Below are 17795 nucleotides of genomic sequence, written 5' to 3' on the forward strand. Positions count from 1 at the left end.
TGACTCTTGTGCCCCCTGACTGCACCCCACCCCAGCCATGTGTGAGATGATCAAGATCATGCAGGAATATGGGGAGGTGACCTGCTGCCTGGGCAGCTCTGCCAACCTCAGGAACAGTTGCCTTTTCCTCCAGAGCGACATCAGGTCAGGATGACATCCTAGAGCGGGGGCTTACACGGGCTGGGGCATGTTCCACGGCTGATCTTGCCCTAATTGGGACCGAGGGACCTGGACATGGTGGAAAGAGAGGGAGCAGGTGCTTGCCTAGTCCTATGGGAGATGGGATGGGGTCTTTGCGGAGTGTCGCTGAGGGGTATGCTTTCCCCCTGCGCCGAGCAGCATCGCCCTGGATCCCCTGTACCCATCCCGCTGCTCCTGGGAGACCTTTGGCTACGCCACCAGCACCAGCATGGCCCAGGCCTCGGATGGCCTTTCTCCCCTGCAGCTCTCGGGGCAGCTCAACAGCCTGCCCTGCTCCCTGACATTTCGCCAGGAAGAGACCATCAGCATCATCCGGCTCATTGAGCAGGTGGGGGCTCGGGAAGGCGGTGGGACGTGGGGCCTGCATGGGGTGGGGAATAGTGACACAGGCTCCACCTGGGCTCCCTGGGGCAGATGTACCTGCAAGAGAGCCTTTCCCGGGCACTGTTATTTGCCTCCACCCTTTCCTAGCAGGAGCATCTGGGGCATCTGGCTCTTGGCTGAGATCTGTCAGCTGTAGGCCTGGCCACAATCTGTCCCTCCCGGTCCCTAGGCTCGGCACGCCACCTACGGCATTCGCAAGTGCTTCCTCTTCCTGCTGCAATGCCAGTTGACTCTGGTGGTCATCCAGGTGAGGTGGGGCCGGCACAGGCATTGCCCCTCCCCCGCCCGCTTCCCCCGCCCAGGGCCAGTTGAGTCTGAGGTGGCAGTTCCGGGGGATGCGGCACAGCCTAGGGGCCCCCTAGCCTCTGTGAAACCCCTGGGCTTTCGGTAATGACCCCATCAGCAGAATAGCGGCCCCTGTGGCCCCAGCTCCTCTGGGCACCTGTCTGGGCACAGGGCCAGGCAGTCCTGGGGCTCCAGGCATCCCACTGTTCGCTAGAATCTAATCATGCTTCCTGGGCTCTCCTGGTCCAGTTCCTGTCTTGTCTGGTTCAGCTGCCACCGCTGCTGAGTACCACTGACATCCTGTGGCTGTCCTGCTTTTGCTACCCTCTGCTCAGGTGAGAGTCATTGTGCCCCTCCGTGCCCAGGCAGGCAGGGTTGGGATGTCACCGAGCAGCCCCAGGAGCCCAGGTTCTGTGAGACCCGCTTAGTGCTCACGTCTCCTGGTGCAGAGGGCACTGGGGGGCTCTCTCTCCTTCGTCTTATCCCATCTCCTCAGACCTCCCCTCGCGTCCCAAAACTCCCGAAAGGCTACCCATGCGGGAATTGGGGGACAGAAGGCCACAGTCGCCACGCCTCACCAAGTCCCTGCTTTTCAGCATCTCTCTGCTGGGAAAGCCCCCGCATAGCTCCATCATGTCTATGGCCACGGGGAAGAACCTTCAGTCCATTCCTAAGAAGGTAAGCAACGCGGAGCCCTGTGAGCCTGGGCCTTTCCTGAGGGACGGGTGCGTGGAGGGGACGGAGCCTTGGGGGAGAGAGAGGTAGGGGCCTCCATCAGGACTTCCGCCAACCGCAGGGGAGGTGGTGGTGTGGAGCTGGGAGGCGTCCTCCGCCCCTGGGCCTGCCCGTGTCCTGGAGAGCCCGCCGCGCCTGGTGCCGGAGGGGCCGCTGCCGTGGGAGTGACAGGCCTCCCTCTTCTCTGCAGACCCAGCACTACTTCCTGCTCTGCTTCCTGCTCAAATTCAGCCTCACCGTCAGCTCGTGCCTCATCTGCTTTGGCTTCACGCTGCAGAGCTTCTGTGACAGCTCCCGGGCCCGCAACCTCACCAACTGCTCCTCCATCATGCTGAGCAGGTGGGTCCTGATCCCACCCCCCTCGCCCGCCCCCTGCCCACTTTCCCGGGGCCCAGAGGGGGCTGAGTCCACCCCTTGCTTTGGCAGTCACGCCGACACAGCTCCAGCCTGGTTTGACGACTTTGCCAACGGGCTGCTGACGGCCCAGAAGCTCACGGCGGCCCTGACCGTCCTGCACACGGGTGAGAGGCTTCCGGGGAGGGGGCCGGTGGCGGCCGGTGGGGCACCCCGGGTGCAAGGCCTCGGCCGGTGGGAAGTCTAACACCGCCCACTGGCCCTGTTTTCTCCAGTCTTCATTTCTATCACCCACGTGCATCGCACCAAGCCCCTGTGGAGAAAGAGCCCCTTGACAAACCTCTGGTGGGCCGTGACGGTGCCCGTGGTGTGAGTATCTCCGGGCGGAGGTGGGGGAGGGGCAGGGGACTTTGGCAGAGACTAGGGGGCTCGAAGGCAGGAGTTGAGCCAGAGGTTGAGTGCTGTCCCCCTTGAGCTACTCGTACTGGGAAAAGCAGGGCAGGAGGCAAGAAGAGGCAGGTTCACGCAGGGCTGTCACTTCCCCCCTGCAGCCTGCTGGGGCAGGTGGGCCAGACGGCAGTGGACCTACAGCTGTGGACGCACAGGGACAGCCGTGTCCACTTTGGCCTGGAGGACGTGCCTCTGCTGACATGGCTCCTGGGCTGCCTCTCCCTGGTCCTTGTGGTGGTCACCAACGAGATCGTGAAGCTGCATGAGATTCGGTGAGCTGCCAACCGGGCACTCCCTCCAGGGTCAGGCGCGTTCCCCAAGCCTGTCACCTCCTGGGCACTTGCCCGCTGCCTGGACTTCCATCCTTCCCTGGGGTCCTACCCTGTTCCCGGTCTGGGGTTCTGCTCTAACCTGTGCTTTAATCTCCTGCCCCACCAGGGTCCGGGTTCGCTACCAGAAGCGACAGAAACTGCAGTTTGAAACGAAGCTGGGCATGAACTCCCCCTTCTGAGCCATTGGCCACAGTGCCCATAGTTGCCCTGGTCCTGGGGCTAAAGCCAGACCAGTTTCTGAGTCTGGGGAGTTGGTATCGCAAAGGTTTCAGGGTTTCCTCTTGCGCCCCACGGCACTGGAGGCCCAGCTCTGTGTCAGACCCAGCTGTCATCCTGCCCCCTCCCCGGGGCTTAACCGTGGAGGAGCTGGTGAGCCATGGCCTCGGCATCAGGCCAGTCTGGTCTTGAATGTATGACCTAGTGCACTTAGTAGAGGGGCCCTTAGCCCCCTCCACCTGTGGGCTGCCCCCCTCTTTAGGGGCTCTTAACCCAGGGCCCTCTGCTCTGGGGTCTCCGGGCAGAGCCGTGAACTGTGGGGCCAGGACCTCAGGGGTAGCAGCCGTGGGAGGTCCAGACAGGCCACTGTCGAAGGCAGCAGTGGTGGTGTATCCTCCCTGCACCCCAGCCTGCTTCCTGGGGCAGGAGCCTGGATGTGGTTGAGTGTTTCCCCTCCCTCCTTCTACGGGGGAGCCTCACGCTCAGACCTGAAGATGAAGAGCCCGCCCCCCCCCCGCCCCCGACCCCACCTGGCCCTGGCCCCTCTTCCTGTGCTGCCTTCAAGCTGGCCTCGAGCGTCAGTCTTGGGGATGTGGCCCAGGGCTCCTTTTAGCCCCCTGCCGTAGTTCTCATGTGAGAATGTTTTTACTGGTGTATATTTTTTACTGGAAATGAGCCTTTTGGGAATGAATGTAGACTGGTTTGTATTAAAACTTGTAAATTGCCTAAGAAAAATCTGTGGCTGGTCCATGAGGCAGCCACTAAGGGGCCCACCCAAGACTTTGGCTGGTGAGGGAGCCCCGAAAGCGAGGGGAGGGCCCGAGCCTTCCTCCTTCCACACTGGCAAGAGCCCTCAGGTCTGGCTCAGGTGAGAACCCTGGGCTCGAGGTCCACGGCACAGATCCAAACACACAGCCCGATCACGTGGAATGACACTTTCATTGGTGTTAGTTGGGAGAAGAGGTTAATGGTTACAGAGCCGGGGCCTGGGCCAACCAGATCAGGCTTCCGGCCCCGAGGTGGGCAGTGGGCACTCTTGCTGTGGTTCGAAGCCCCTTCCCTTGTGTCCTCTCAGGTGGTTATAGATAGAATAAATTCCATTTAAAATATATGCATTTCTCTCTGCTTAAAAAATAACATTTACAGTTGAAAAAGTTTGGACTTTGGGCATCTGTTAATCCCACTGCCCCCATGCCCGCCAGCTTTGCCTCACTGAGGGCAGGCAGCAGCGGGAGCAGGGGCTGGCCTGGGCACCGCCACCGCCGCTGACAGCAAGCCCCTGGCTGCCTATTTCCATGTCCTGTGTATACCTGTGGGAACTGGGTCAGACACACAGCTTTCTCCAGCCTTTTAGAGTGCCAGGACAGCACGGCACAGCAGGCGTCAGTAGGTCCTCGGCACAGACACTTGAGACATTGGAGGTGGTAGGAGGGCGGAGGAAGCTCTTACCAGGGTCCCTGTCCACGGGGGCAGGGCGGTCTGGTCAGATTACACAGCGGGAGGGAGCCCTGCTGACATGTGAGGTTCTGACAGGTCCCCTCAGCCTGCCATGAAGACCGCCCCCTAGAACTGCAGTGCTGAAGGTCGCTGGCTTGGAGCAGCAGGGGGGACCCTGCTGGGGGCAAAGGCAACGGACGCTGCACCGCTGACGGCTGCCAGAAAGTCTCAATCAAGCATGGCATCCAGCTGGTCAGCCAGGGCATCAAACATGGTGCTGATGTCATCCAGAATGTGCTTGGTGGAGGTGCCGGGAGGTCTGCAGCGGGGGAAGGACTGGGTCAAATCAGAATGCACCCTGCTGGCCCTGGGCGGGCAAGGGGCTGTTGCTGAACACCTGGCTGGTGCCAAGCACTTTGTGTGCCCCTTGCTTCTCCCAGCCTGCTGAGGCAGCAGGCGCTAGTGTCCATTTAGTGAGAGCTCTGGGGCCCAGGAGGAAGTGCTGTGCTCGAGCTCACGTGCCTCTAAGCGATGGCCCCCAGGATTCCCCCCAGGTCACATCTGGGGAACTGAAGAACCAGGGCTCCTCCTGTTTTAATAGGGGTCGCCCGGGCCTAAGGATCTGTCTGGGACCACCCCCCCCTCCCACATTCCCAGGACCCCGGGGAAGAGGATTCAGGGGGAGCTGTTCCTTCCCTGCAGCCTTCTCTCCCTCCCTGCCCACCGGGCACCCAGCACCCCTCACCCTTCTCGTTCCTCTGTGCCAATGCTCTTCTCTGCGGCCCTTAATGCAGCTGCCAGGGATGAGCTGGTCTGTTCCAGTCTCTGCTGGGCCCGGCCAGAGCCCACGGCTCCAGTGCTCTCTGGCCTTGGAGGGGGCACGGGGCGGGGGCCAAGCCGAGGAGCCAGCTTAGGACCAGAAAATGCCAGCTGGGTGCAGGCCACAGACACAGGCTTGGGGGCTGTTCCTGCAGAGACAAAAAGGTTGGCCGTGACTTGGCTGGGCTTGACGCAACCCTTGCAAACACTGCCCCCTCCCGCAGACCCTGCCTCGTACCTGCACCTGGCACCTTGATGAGGGCAGCGGGGGAAGCTGGGGGCTCGGTCTCCCCATGCCGCCAACTGCCCGCCGAGTTCTCCAGAGCAGGCCCAGAGCAGGGGGGAGCAGGGGGCTGGGCTGGGGAGCCGGAAGAAAGAGGGGCTGGAGCTCCCTGAGTTGGAAGGCTGCTAGGGTCAGGCCGGGGAGGGCTGGGAGAAGCTGAGGAGGGGGCCTCGCCGGGGGTCTGGGAGGGCAGGGGGGCAGCGGGGCTGGGCGTGGCACTGGCCACTCCAAAGGCCAGAAGTGCCGTCTGCAGCGGCTCTCTCTCCCGGCATTTGGGCCTCCGCTTAACAGTGTCTGATTCTGTGAGGTTGAAATCGAGGCCAGTGGGCACAGGCGTCTCCCGGGGTGGGGGGCCAGCTGGCTTCGGCCGCTGTTTGATAGTCAGGTTCCCCTCCTCGGCAAACGGGAGCCCTTCTCCTGAGCTGCCCCGAGATGGGGGCGTCCCCTCAGGTCCTGGCTCCTCCTCCTCTGTGTCCGACACGGGGCCAGCTGGGGCAAGGGGGCCGGGGGGCTCTGATGGGCCAGTTGGTTCACTTAGTGTTCGCCTTCGGGGCACAGAGGCCCCCTCCTTGGGCCCCGGGCTTCCGTCTAGTGGAGGCGGCTCCGTGGTGGGGCCAGAAACAGAGCTGAGGCGTTTAGGGGGTGGGGGTGGGGGGCCTTTGCGTCGGGCACGAAGGGCAAAGGACTGGCTGCGGGGGGCCCCTCGAGCTGGAGTCGGGCTAGGGCTGGTCCGAGCTAGGGCACTGCGTCCCGGTCGCCGAGTGAGGGTGGCGTAGCTCCCCAAGGCACTGCCCACTGGCCCTTCGGTCTCTCCCTCTGCTTCCCCCTCGGTGGGGCCGGGGCGGCTTAGGCTATGGGACCGGCGCTTGGGCCGAGGTGGGTCTGGAGGAGTGGCGGGGGGACCAGCCAAGTAGGAGAAGGCACGAGGTGCACCAGGAGGTGGCCCCGGGGCTGGGCTGGAGGGTGAGCCCTGGGGATACATAAAAACATAAGGCGGGGGGCCTTGACCAGGAAGTGGGGAACAAAGCTTAGGGGGCCGCTCTGTGCCCTCTGGAAGGTTCCTCTCCTGTGGGGTGCTCGGGTCTCCACCACTGGGCTGGGGGGCCGGCTGTTCCTGGGAGTGACCGGACCCTCGTGAGCGTGCTCCAATGCTCTCCTGGCTGGGAGAGCGGGCAGGGGGCAGGGGGAGGGGCTCGGGGCCACCCCCAGCCATGGCTGCCTGTAGCTCTGGGCTCAGCTCACTGCCCTGAAAGGTGAGGAGGCGTGGGCCAGCTGCAGCCGGACCGTCCCCATTCTCCAGCCCCTCAATGGCCATCAGCTCCGGGCCTCTGGCTAGACGGCGGCCACCTTCAGCTGGGGCCTCCCCCTGCAGTAGGCCCCGCCGAAGCTCGGCCAGCCGTTTCACTCCCAGCATAAGCTTCTTCTGATGACCTGAGAGGGGACGGGTAGAGGCAACAGGGTTAGTGGGGGCTACAAAGGGTCACCTTGGTCCCCCTGGGATCCCATTCTCCCTTCTGGCCCTGAAATGTTTTAGACACCCTGGGAGGCACGTGGGGGCCCGGCCACAAGGCCCCAGGGCAGTCCTCACCGAGCTTGTTGACCCCGATCTCTTGCAGCTCCTCCCAGGTGAGGTCGGCCACCAGCCCCATGGAGTCGTAGCCACTGCTCACCAGCTGCTTGTGGTATTGCGGCAGCCCCAGCGCGCACAGCCACTCCAGCAGGTCCGCCTGGAAAAGGACCCCAGTGGAGCCGGGTCCCCAGCCAGCCTCAGCCCCCAAGCCAGGAAGGGCCCACACGGCCATGGCTGAAGGTGGGTGCTGGCACCAGCCACCTGCTTACCGGGATGTAGTTGGGCAGCCACTCGGCGATGCTGAGCTGAGCAATCTCCGAGGCGATCTTCTTCCTGTGCCCAGGCTTGGTGACCCCGATGGCCGTCAGGTCCTGCCACACAGACTCGTGCCGTTAGGCCCCCTCCGGTACCCACTGGGCCCTCTGCTGCCTTCCTGCTGTGGCACCTACCTCAGGCGTCATACGGCTGATGGTTGGCACGTCGTAGCCAGCCTGCAGGAAGTGGGCGGTGTAGCCTTCCAGCTGGAACTCACTCAGCCAGTTATGAATGGCCTGCGCATCCTGTGGCGTGCGGGCAGAGAGTGAAGTTAACAGAGCGGGGTCTATGGAGGAAGAGCCAAGGCTGGGGCCCAGCCATCAACCCCAGCCTCCCCTCGGGGCCCGGCCAGAGCAGGGGCTTGAGTCCATACTGAGGCCCATCCCACGCCGGGCCCACAGCCCACTTCTCAGTGCGGGGGGGTGGTGGTGGTGGGGGTGTCACACCTTCCCCTCCAGCAGCTGCTCCGGCCTCACGTCCTGGGTGAAAAGCTGTTCCCCAGAGTGGTAGTTGACCAGAGGGCGGTGGCTCAGGTTGTCTTCAAGAGGGAAAGAAATGGAATCAGGGGTGGCAGGATGGAGGAGTGCCCGCCCGGGTACCATTTACCCTTCCTACCTGCCAGGGACGGGGGGTGCAGTCCTGGCAACACCTGGTCCTCTCCGGGGGAAGGCAGTGGCTACAGACAGGACAGGAGCTACTCAGCACGTCGGGGAGCTGACAGCAGGGCGGAGGGCTCTGTCCTAGCCCCAATGCCCCCTCCCTCCTACCTGAGCATTCTCAATAAGAAGGCCGGTGCCATGGCCGTTGGTGCCCTCGGAACTCTGCCCGCTGCCGGCACTGCGGATGCTGCCCACGCTGCCCTCGCTGCCCACGCTATTCCTGTCACCTGCTGCAGGGGCACAGGCAAAGGGGTTAGAGCCCCAGTTGGCCTCACCAACAGCTGACTGGCAGCTTGCCAAGACCAGACACCCACCCCAGTGCCCAGCATTGCCCTCTGGGAGGATGTACCTGGGCTATCTGGGCTGAGGCCCACCCGAGGGAGCTGGCCATAGGTCAGAGAGTGCAGGGGGTCATCGGCAGGGGGCTGCTGTGTCCGAGAGAAGCCTGGGCGGAGGGGGGTGGGCACCGATGGGAGGCGGGGCGCGAGGATGCCCACTCGCTTGCTGACCACCTCCACGATGCCTGGGGGGAAGTAGCCCACACGGTCCGTGCCCCTCTGGCTCTCATGGATGTGGCCCTTCCAGCGGCCATCGGGATGTTGCTCAAGCACCTGAGGCAGATGGGGCATGGGGGGGTGATGGCATCGATCACTTCCTGCACCAAGCAAAGGCAGGCAGCCAGCCCTATAGCCATGGTCCAGCTTTTCCTTTCCCCGCAAGGAGCTGATGCCCAAGTGCACCCACAGTTCTGCCCTTCCTGCCAGCATCCGGCCCAATCCACCTGTACCGGGGCCTCACCGTGATGACATCCCCTGCCCGGACATTGAGAGCAGTGGGATCGTGGAGGTTCCAGAAGTCCTTGAGTGCTCGGACCTTCAGGATCCCCGAGGCCTCTGAGAGAAGATACAGGGCTGGCATCATCTGAGGGTCCTTAGGGTGTCTTCCCACCCTTCCTGTCCCTTTCACGACCCTCCCCCAGGTTCCCGTTACAGCAGTCCCCTGACCAGCCCTAGGTTTGGGGGTGTGGCATCTTGCTCCTGGGACATTGCTCCTGCTCCACTTCCTCGTACCCACTGGAGTGGCTCTGGCCACCCCCTCCCCCAACCCTGGGCTGGGTCTCCCCTCACACACACTCACCACGCAGCAGCTGCTTGATTTCTCGGCTGGCCTGGGAGGTGGTGAACTGATTCACAATGTCCAGTGCCGTCTGGTTATACGTGTTCCGAATGTTCACATCCACCCCGCCCTGGGTGCACAGTGTGAGCACACACTAAGAGCTTCACTTACCACTTCCCCCAGTCCTCGTGACTACCCAGGAGGCGAACGGTACCCACTACTTTCGAATTTTACAGACGAAGAAATGGAAGCTCAGAGATAGGATCAAGGACGAACTCAAGGTCATTCAGCTAGTGACAGGCAGAAGTGGGGCTTGAACCAGGTCTGTCTGCTTTCCAGTCACAAGGCCACTGCTTACCCAAACACCACCTTGTGGGTGGAGACCCCCTCCCGCGTGCGGGCTGCCTGGGTGCCCACACTTACCTCCAGGAGCAGCCGGACCACCTCGGTCTTGCCATACAGCGCAGCCTCGTGGAGTGCGGTGCCTGTCTTGGTCTGGCGGTTGATCTCGATCCCAGCTCTCAGGAGCTGCCTGTGGCGTAGGGCGGGGGGCGGGGTGAGTCACGGGGGTGGTGGGGGCAGGGGAGGAAGCGGACTGCCCCCGGCTGGGAGAGTGATCCAGAGCGAGAGTGAAGAGGGCGGCAGGGCACCGAGGGGACATCACCCATTCCACAGGAAAGGGATGAGGAAGTGGGGGTGGGGGGCGGTGGGTACCTGATGACCTCTCTGTGGCCGTTCTTGGCAGCCAAGTGCAGGGGCGTGGTGTAGTTGGGGTCACACGGGTCCTTGGCCTCACCCTCCAGCAGCGCCACACACAAGTGACTGTTCAGTAGTAGCTGGGCCACCTGCAGCAACCAGCAGCCAGGTTGGGCTTCCTCCTGAGACCCCACAGATGCCCACGCCCTGGCACCCTGAGGGCTACAGGCCTCACCTTAAGTCGCCCAAACTCGCAAGCCAGATCCAGGGGCGTCTTCTTTGCCTTGTTGACCAGGCAAGGGTTGGACTGATGCTGGAGGAGCATTTCTGACTGGGGTGTAGGGAGCGGAGTGAGGCGTCTGGCCTGGCCAGCACCCCCCACCCCCACGCCCCGGCCCCAGCGCCCCTGCAGGCAAACAGGCTCTCATACCACTTCATAGTGTCCGTACTGGGCAGCCAGATGCAGCGGGATCTGCCCATCCAGCGAGGCGGCGTTCACGGCCGCGGAGGCCCGCAGCAGCAGCCTCACGGGCTCCAGCCGGCCTTGCCAGGCTGCGTAGTGCAGTGGGCGCATGCCTGCAAGGAGGGAAGGCGGATCGGAGGAGGTCCTGGGATGTGGTGGGGTCAGGGGAGGGAACTGAGCAGACTGTAGAGCCACCCTAGCTGCAGGGGGAGACGGACCCAAGGGCGGGGACGCTGGTCTGGTCAGGGAAACGTCTGGTCGCCTGGGGCTGAAGTCAGAATCCCACCTTGCCCACCATAGGTGATTCCTCACGACAGGAAGGTAACCTCAGCCTCCTCATCTGGAGAATGGGGTGTTAGTACCACCCACTACCCCAGAAGGCTGTGAAGATTAAAGAGGTAAAGCATCTACAGGCCAGAGAAGCTGTGCCAACACGTATTAGCATTGCTAGAGTGTAGCAGGAGCAAACTCTGAGCACAGGGTCTGGCTAGGGAACACACCGGGGTCTCACCATTGCTGTCTTTGATGTCAACGGTGGCCTGAGCCTCCAGTAGCAAGGCTATGAGCTCCAGGCTGCCCCCCAAGGCGGCATGATGGAGGGCAGAGAATCTGGTGTGGTGGGTGGGACACAGGGCAGGGGTGTTAGCGAGCGGTGCCCCACCCCCCAAATCCTGGTCTTCCACACCAGACTCATCCTGGAGGCTGGCAGGGATGAGTTACTTGCCCACTGTGCCCCCGCTCCCCCACCCTGCCAGCCCTGCCGTGGGAGCGCAGAGCAGCGGGCTACAGCATGAAAGGGCTCAGTGTCTGGGCTGAGAGGCCTGTTTGTCTGGCCTCCCCCCCCAGCCAGCCCAGGGGAGGGGGCCGTGGGAGCAGGAGCCCGAGGGCTCCTACCCTCTGGGGAGAAAAAGGGGGCCTAGCAGGAATCTGACCCAGGAGGCCCCTCAGAGAGGCACCAGGGCTCCCTCCCCTCACTCAAGGATAGCTCCACAGGCAGGAGGGTGGGCAGGAACCAAAGCTCGCAGCAAACACCATTCAAGGGCCAAGTTTGAGAGGGGAAGGGATTCTAGGGCCCAGGGCTTTCCCTTTACCCCTCCCCCATCCCCACAGCTCTCAAGGGGGACAGGGGCTCACACTCACCCATCAGCATCCTGGTAGTTGACGTTGAGTCTCTTCGTGGAGCCAAGGAGCTCTGGGGGATCAGAGCAGAAGGCATCAGGACACGTTAGAATGATCCGCCCTTACCTGCATCCTAACCAGTGCTCCCACCCCACCCTGCTCCCTAATCCAGCTGACCTCTTGGTGTGCAAGAAAGCACCTGCCCCATGGCCCTTCTGTGATCCTGTCCCTGTGGTTCCCCACCCGGCCGGCCAGCCCATCAGCTTGAGGGCACCCGGTGCAGGGAGCTGCTGCAGCAGTGGCCTGGCTTCCCTGGGCCCCCAGCCCAGCTTGTTTATAGAGCCAAAGGGGGCGGGAAAGGGGGGGACTGGCATGCCGTGCCCTCAATGGACAGGCCCACGAATGCATGGTTAGCATTCCTGCCTGAAAGGGCCAAGGAGTGTCTCATTGTCCCACTGGGCCGAGGGGGCTGCGAGAGAAAGGAGAGGGGCACTAGATGCTGGAGGGTTGCAGGGCAGATGCCAGGACTGGGCCCAAGCCCGGGGACATCCCTGAGTGGACCGTGGTAAAGAAGGTGGCATCAGACAGAACCTGCGCTGTGCCCAGCTCTGCCACGTACCGGCTGTGAGATCCTGAGCAAGTCACTTAACCTGTTGGGCTTAGTGTCCTCATCTGTAAAATGGGCCAATCACAGAACCGGCTCACCAGGGTTGTGAGGATAGTGCCCGACCCTCGTCAGCGCGCCAAAGATGGGAGCCGCTGCCCTTTAGGACTCCTTACACGTTAGCCATCAGGGCCCACGTGCCGTCCTCTGGTACAGTCCCCCCACTGGCTCCTGTCAGGGAGATAACTGCTGATTCTGCACCCACAGGCTCCCCAGCAGAGATGTCCACGCCCCGGGCACAGGGCTCTCTACGGGGTGGTGGCCAGAGGAGCCAGGGGCACGGGCAGGCCGCCGGTTCATCCCTGTCAGGAATGGTGACAGGATTCAGGCAGGTGTGCTCCAGGCAGGGGCCAGGACACAGGAGGGGGCGGTCCTTGAGGGGGAAGGGGAATGTCTGTCACAGGCGGGCCCCTGCCTCCTGCTGGAACCCACCCTTGCTGGGAAGGAGGAGGCCTGGCTCAACCCAGGCTGGGCAGGGTGCCAAGCATGCTGGTCCAGGCCTGCCCTCCAGGCCCCGGTGGGCCCCTGAATACCCCAGCAAGACAGGGCTTCATTCCAACAGGGAGGGATCGACGCAATAGTGAGGAGCATGGGATGGGGAGAGAGGGGACCAGCTACGTTTAGGGCTGAGCTGAATTAAGCTACGTACCACGCAGAAAAGGTAAATACAGAGCTGGGCAGTGACAGAAGGGGAGAAGGGGTGGGGCTGCTGGAAAGAAACATAGGCCTCCCAGCCTTCCTCGAGGCCCCTTGGAAAGCTCTTGTCACACAGAACCATTCAGGGCAATGGAAAGGAAAGGGGCTTTAGCAGCAGGAAGCGTGTGGTCCAAAGTCTCCCCCTTACTGGCTGCACGACCTTGGCCAGCCAGGGTACCTCTCCGAGCTTTGGTGAAGACAACGAGGTCAGCGGGGAGGACACACAAAAAGTCCCTCCACCTGCTGCCAGCCTGGACAGTCCGGAATGGGGCAGCTCGGTGGTGAGATACAGCCCCTCCGGGGAGTGGCAGGACAATGTGACAGGAGGGGCAGGAACAGGGGCAGGGGCAGGCTGGGTGGCTCTGTTCTTTCCAGAACAATGGCCGGAAAGGCGGTGGGGGAGAGGCTCAGAGTGACTGGGCTTGGGACCTTGGCTGGAGGGCGGAGGGTCCTGGTTCCTGGCAGTGGCTCCAGGCACTTCCCCTGCATCACAATCTTCTTCCCCGGCCTGGCTCTGGGGGTAGAAGGGTCACTCCTGATTTAGGCTCAGCCAGAGGATGTGAGCTCACTGGGCCACCCTCAGCCCACCCCATTTCCTCTGGCCAGAGAAGGAGACAGCTCAGAAAAGGGAGCAGGGGAGGGAGAGAGGGCAGGGTTGAGGCCAGGGCAGCTGCTCCTCTCTCCTCCCAGCCACCTGCTCCTTTAAGAGGACCTGGGAGGGCAGGGAATGCCAGACCACCAGTGACCAGATATCAAATGGAGGAGGCTGAGGGAGCACCTCTCTTTGGCCAGCCAGAAGGTTCTAGCCATCCACCAGAAGGATAAAGGGGAACCCTGGCACCTCCCTTTCAGTTTCCTCTGCCTCACTGTGATATGGAGTAGGAGTTCCCAGCCTCCCTTCTGAGAACTATTTTAGAGTCACCTGGAGACCGTTTTGATTTGCAGAGTCACAAGACCTCTAGGATGATTCTAACTCTGAGGAAGAACAGGGAGTCGGCACTCTCAGAAAAATCACTAGGTAATTCTGACGGGCAGCTGAGTGCAGGAGCGAGGAGGGAGGACAGGGACCCTGATCTGCCACACAATGTCTGTGTGACCTTGGGCAAATCACTGAACCTCTCTGAGTGTCAGTTTCCTTATCTGTAAGGTAGATGTAGAAACACCCATCTCACAGGGAATTGAGGGATTATAACATCTCATAAACTGTGGGGACTGCAAACATCACCTTGTGATCTCCTTTTTGCACCAGATTTCCTAGCTTCTCAGAGGACTGGGAGGGGAGGCTCAGTGCCAGGGCCTCACAAGGAGGCCCAGGACTCTGTCACTCTGTGGCCATGCCTACATTCTGTACAAGTCTCCTTGGGGGCTGAGAGAAGAGATCTCTTCCCCCATTGGCATTTTCCCTGGGGCGGGGCACCTTCCCAGGGCCTAGGAGTCTGGCTGTGAGGTTCCCGCCACCAGCCTCCAGACCCCACCCACTTGCCCTCCCGAGGGCCTCACTTTGAGGCCCCAGAGCTGTGAGGCCAGCAGCAGCTCAACCAAGGCCCTACTGGGCAGGTCGCCAAAAACAACACAGAGGTGAGGGGAGGAGGGGGAGTGGTTCCCACTCTTGGGCCTCCAGGGCCCTCCCAGGACCTCCTTAGCACCTTCCTTCCATCTGCTCAACCTGCATCTACTTCCCCAGGGCACAGAGACCACTGGCTGCCAGCGCCCCCCACCCCAGCCACTATTCCCACCTCCCCATACCTTGGGTCTCCTGCCCTAGTGTGCAAGTGGGTGCACATACACGTGTACAACTCCCAGGCCCTTCAAATCCATCCTTCTGGCACCCCAAACTCCCAGGTGTGGGTGAGGATAATTATATGTCTTCACATAGTCTGGGGGGCCCCTTCCTGTGCTTGGGGCTATAGCCCCAGCACTCTGAAGGAACCTTCCCACACCCAGCCCCAGTCTGGTGGCAGGGGCTACCTCCTGCCCCTGCTGGTCTGGGAACTCAGAACGAGTCCAGTGTCCTCCTGGGACTGCCCAGAGAGCTTGCCCTGAAGTCCAGAGGTCCACTCTCCTTGGAGGAGTGGGGTGGGGAGGGGTCTCACCACAGAGGTACCCAAGAGATGGGGCTCAGGTGTGGCCACCCATGCATAGAGCCCCTGTAACCCCGTCAAGACTAGAGACCCAGGCTTTGGAGAAACCTCTAGAGAGTTAGCTTTGGCCACACACACACCCCAGGGGATACAGACAGATAAGTCCAGGGGAAAGGGGCTTTAGCAAGAGCTGAGATAGTGGTGAACTTTGTTTTAAAGCAGTAGAGATCTCTTTTTAAAAGCTATCTTACAGGCATCCCCACTACGCTGACATAAATGCAGAGATGCTGTTGCTGAATTGGGGGATGGGGCTGAAGCTCTAGCTATTCAGTCTTTCCCAACCCACTGCCAGAAATCTCGTGGCTCCTCTTCAGAAAAACCACCTGCTAAAGACAACTCCATGAGGGCAGGAATTTTGGTCTGTTTTATCCACTGCTGCGGCCCAGTGTGCCTAGAACAGAGCCTGGCACACTGTAGGCACTCAAAAAACCCTTGAATGAATGTATTTCAACCCTTTTACTTTACAGGTGAGAACACTGAGGCCCAGAGAAGTTAAGTGATTTGCCTAAGGTTACACAGCAAGGGGTGACTCAAGTTCCTCTCTGGCTCTCTCACAGAGGCATTCCTTATACAGAATAAGACAGTCCTCCTACTCAAGTCCCCAGATCACAGTGATCCCCAAGCCTCTCTCTGTGGCCTGAGCACACAGGGGAGGGTCTCAGCTAGACAGTCACCCCCCCCCCCCAAGCACTCACTTGTTTTCGCAGCCTTGACTTTAGCCACCAGTTTCTGCACACCAGTCACATCTCCATTCTTGACAGCGAGGATCAGGTCCTGTTCACGACCCATTCTGGTCCCTGGGCTGGGATCTGGGATCAGGAGTCCGGGGCAGAGGCAGGAAAACTTTAGGTCTAAGCCAAGGTCTCAGGGTACCATGCTTTGGCCCTTTGGAGGGCCAGGTGTCCTGGGGGAGTGTGTCTGGTGTCCCAGGCAGTGGGCTTCTTGTTAGGCACTGATGGGTACTCCCTCAAGGTGTTTCGTGAGCTGCCACCACAAGCAGGAAAACCGATCTCTGAGGGGGTGGAGGCTGCGTGGAAATCTGGACAGATATCTGCTTGCAGCGTCTGACGGCCCAGGGATGGGCTGGGGCTGGGCACGCCGATCTTCCCAGTGTGGCTCAGGAGCACCGGCGCCCACCCAGAGAGCAGCCAGCATTCCCTCGGGCCTCGGGCAGCAGCAGTGGACAAATCTCAAGGGTCTGGAAAAGGTGCAGTGCCTCTGCTGAAGGCGGGCCAGGCCTGCAACGGTCCCAGAAGTGGGGCTCAGAAGAAGAGGAAGACAGGGCTTCCAGGGAGCCCCCAAGCCCCCCTAGCTGCCCTTTTGAGTCAAGGAAGGGCCAAGCCACTCAAAGCGGGGAGACAGCTGCCAGGCATGAGAGCAGTATTTGGGGGAAGGAGGTGACTTTCTGGGAGGGGGAGGCTGAGTCACTGAGGCCCCAGGGCACCTGGCAGCACCTCAACCTGGGGGCAGGAGGGGCCCTGGCAGCACGACACACTCGGGCAGGCTGGGCCAGCAGCCTGTTCTCCACAGCCTGGGGCTCTGACACCCACAGACAACTGGTGGGCCAGGAGGTGGAGCCTGGAAGGGTCAGGCACAGGCAGGCGTGCAGGGGTCACTCCCTGTGGAAGGTGCCTGCCCCCAGACTCCTCCCAACCGAAGCTTTACAATAATAGCTGGATGCCCTAGCCCCAGGCTCTTTATGAATTCAAAGGGTGGGGTGGAGAGCTTATAGCTCCCCATTTCTGGCCCGGGGTCGGCCTGCTGGACAGGGAGGCTTTACAGCACCTGTTGCTGACCCATCCTCAACCCTTGCACGGGATGAGGAAGCAGCTGGGCAGAGAACAGACAAGAGCTGGGGTACTGTTTGCAAATGGGGCTGCCTGGCCCCCCAAGCCTGAACCTGAGGCCCGGAGCTCCGAATTCGCTGCAGAAAAGCTTACGTCAGTTTTCGGTGGCCAGGAATTTGTTGCCCAAGTCCTGTGGCATGAGACCCGCGCAGGCCTGGGGCCCTAGCTGGGGTCTTCTTACTCCCAGAACGTCCCAAGCCCAACCCAGATGGCACTCCTGCTCTTGCCCGCAGCCGACATGGGAGGAGGGCGCCCCTGGTAGAGCTTGGGGTCGGGCTGGCTCCCCCGCCCCCCGGAATGCCAGTTCAGCGCCGCGCAACCCCCCAACCCAGCCCAAGCCAGGCCGACCCGGGGAACAAAGCGGCGGGAGCGACCGGGAGAGCCAAGCGCCGAAGGGATTGATGCATGAGGACGGAACACGGGCGCGAGGAGAACGGAAGGAGCAGAGAGACGAAGGCGCCCGCCGATCGCGAAAGAAAAGTTAGTTTGTGCCCGCCCTCAAAGGTGCTGACCACCAGCGCAGGCCCCGCAGTCTCACCTCTCCCAGCTGCCCCGCCGGGGGTCCGGCTGGCCTGGCTCAGTCCCTGGCACTCTGGACCGTGGCTCCCACTGCCCCCCTTAGCCCCTTTCTCCTCCTTCTCCTCCTTTTCCAAGGCCGGCTCGGCGCCTCCCGCAGGAAATCCCGCCCCTCCCCCCTCCCTCCCGCCGGATCGGGAGCAGAGGGACCGTCCCGGCCGCGCAGTCGGACTGTCAGTCAGAGCCTGCGGCCCCGCCCCCATCCGTGCCCCGCCCCGCCCCCAATAGCTTTCGTCCGCCCTGGGCACGCTGGCCCGGTCAGCGCATGCGCGCAGGTGAACGGGCCGGGGAGGGGTGAGAATGCGCGCCGCGGTGTCCCTGTTGCGGAGCCGCTGCCACCTGGGGCCCTAGAGTTCAGACCTAAGGGCGAGATGCCCTGCTTATGACTGGGTGGCAGAGAAGACGTTATGTGAAGGGGTCTAGAAACCGAGATGTGG

The 17795-nt window shown here is 61.9% G+C and overlaps 2 protein-coding genes across 19 annotated transcripts in view; one reads left to right on the forward strand and one right to left on the reverse strand.

Annotated features, from left to right (window-relative positions):
• Positions 1-4068, forward strand: part of TMEM94 (transmembrane protein 94) — a 33796-nt gene extending 29728 nt beyond the window's left edge. For 14 of the 15 annotated variants that reach the window (XM_045044117.1, XM_045044119.1, XM_045044110.1 and 11 more), the window contains 10 exons: positions 36-144; positions 340-529; positions 755-832; positions 1120-1205; positions 1467-1548; positions 1796-1944; positions 2032-2126; positions 2235-2328; positions 2511-2681; positions 2848-4068. In XM_045044117.1, the coding sequence (XP_044900052.1) occupies positions 36-144; positions 340-529; positions 755-832; positions 1120-1205; positions 1467-1548; positions 1796-1944; positions 2032-2126; positions 2235-2328; positions 2511-2681; positions 2848-2920 (1127 nt within the window). In that variant the 3' untranslated portion in view covers positions 2921-4068. Of the gene's footprint in view, positions 1-35; positions 145-339; positions 530-675; positions 721-754; positions 833-1119; positions 1206-1466; positions 1549-1795; positions 1945-2031; positions 2127-2234; positions 2329-2510; positions 2682-2847 lie in introns of those variants that run through there. The other variant, XM_045044120.1, reaches the window with a different exon arrangement.
• CASKIN2 (CASK interacting protein 2) lies at positions 3878-17477 on the reverse strand. Of its 4 annotated transcripts, none has more exons than XM_006940582.3 (20): positions 17321-17477; positions 15631-16173; positions 11456-11507; positions 10827-10924; positions 10283-10428; positions 10088-10183; positions 9871-10001; positions 9580-9688; positions 9178-9286; positions 8839-8933; positions 8390-8651; positions 8149-8270; positions 7997-8057; positions 7828-7919; positions 7516-7626; positions 7336-7437; positions 7085-7223; positions 5452-6927; positions 5140-5362; positions 3878-4713 (listed from the first exon to the last, which is right to left on the reverse strand). In XM_006940582.3, the coding sequence occupies exons 2-20, from the start codon at positions 15722-15724 to the stop codon at positions 4623-4625; spliced, it is 3609 nt and encodes a 1202-aa protein (XP_006940644.2). In that variant the 5' UTR covers positions 15725-16173; positions 17321-17477; the 3' UTR covers positions 3878-4622. The 4 variants fall into 4 exon arrangements, with proteins under 4 accessions (XP_006940644.2, XP_006940645.2, XP_006940646.2 ...); XM_006940583.3 differs by having other exon boundaries at positions 15631-15744; positions 17321-17475; XM_006940584.4 differs by lacking the exons at positions 15631-16173; positions 17321-17477 and adding an exon at positions 11612-13289.
• Between the last annotated feature and the right edge of the window lie 318 nt (positions 17478-17795).

This window comes from Felis catus, chromosome E1, assembly GCF_018350175.1.
Source record: "Felis catus isolate Fca126 chromosome E1, F.catus_Fca126_mat1.0, whole genome shotgun sequence".
In the NCBI taxonomy this organism is placed as follows: Eukaryota; Metazoa; Chordata; class Mammalia; order Carnivora; family Felidae; genus Felis; species Felis catus.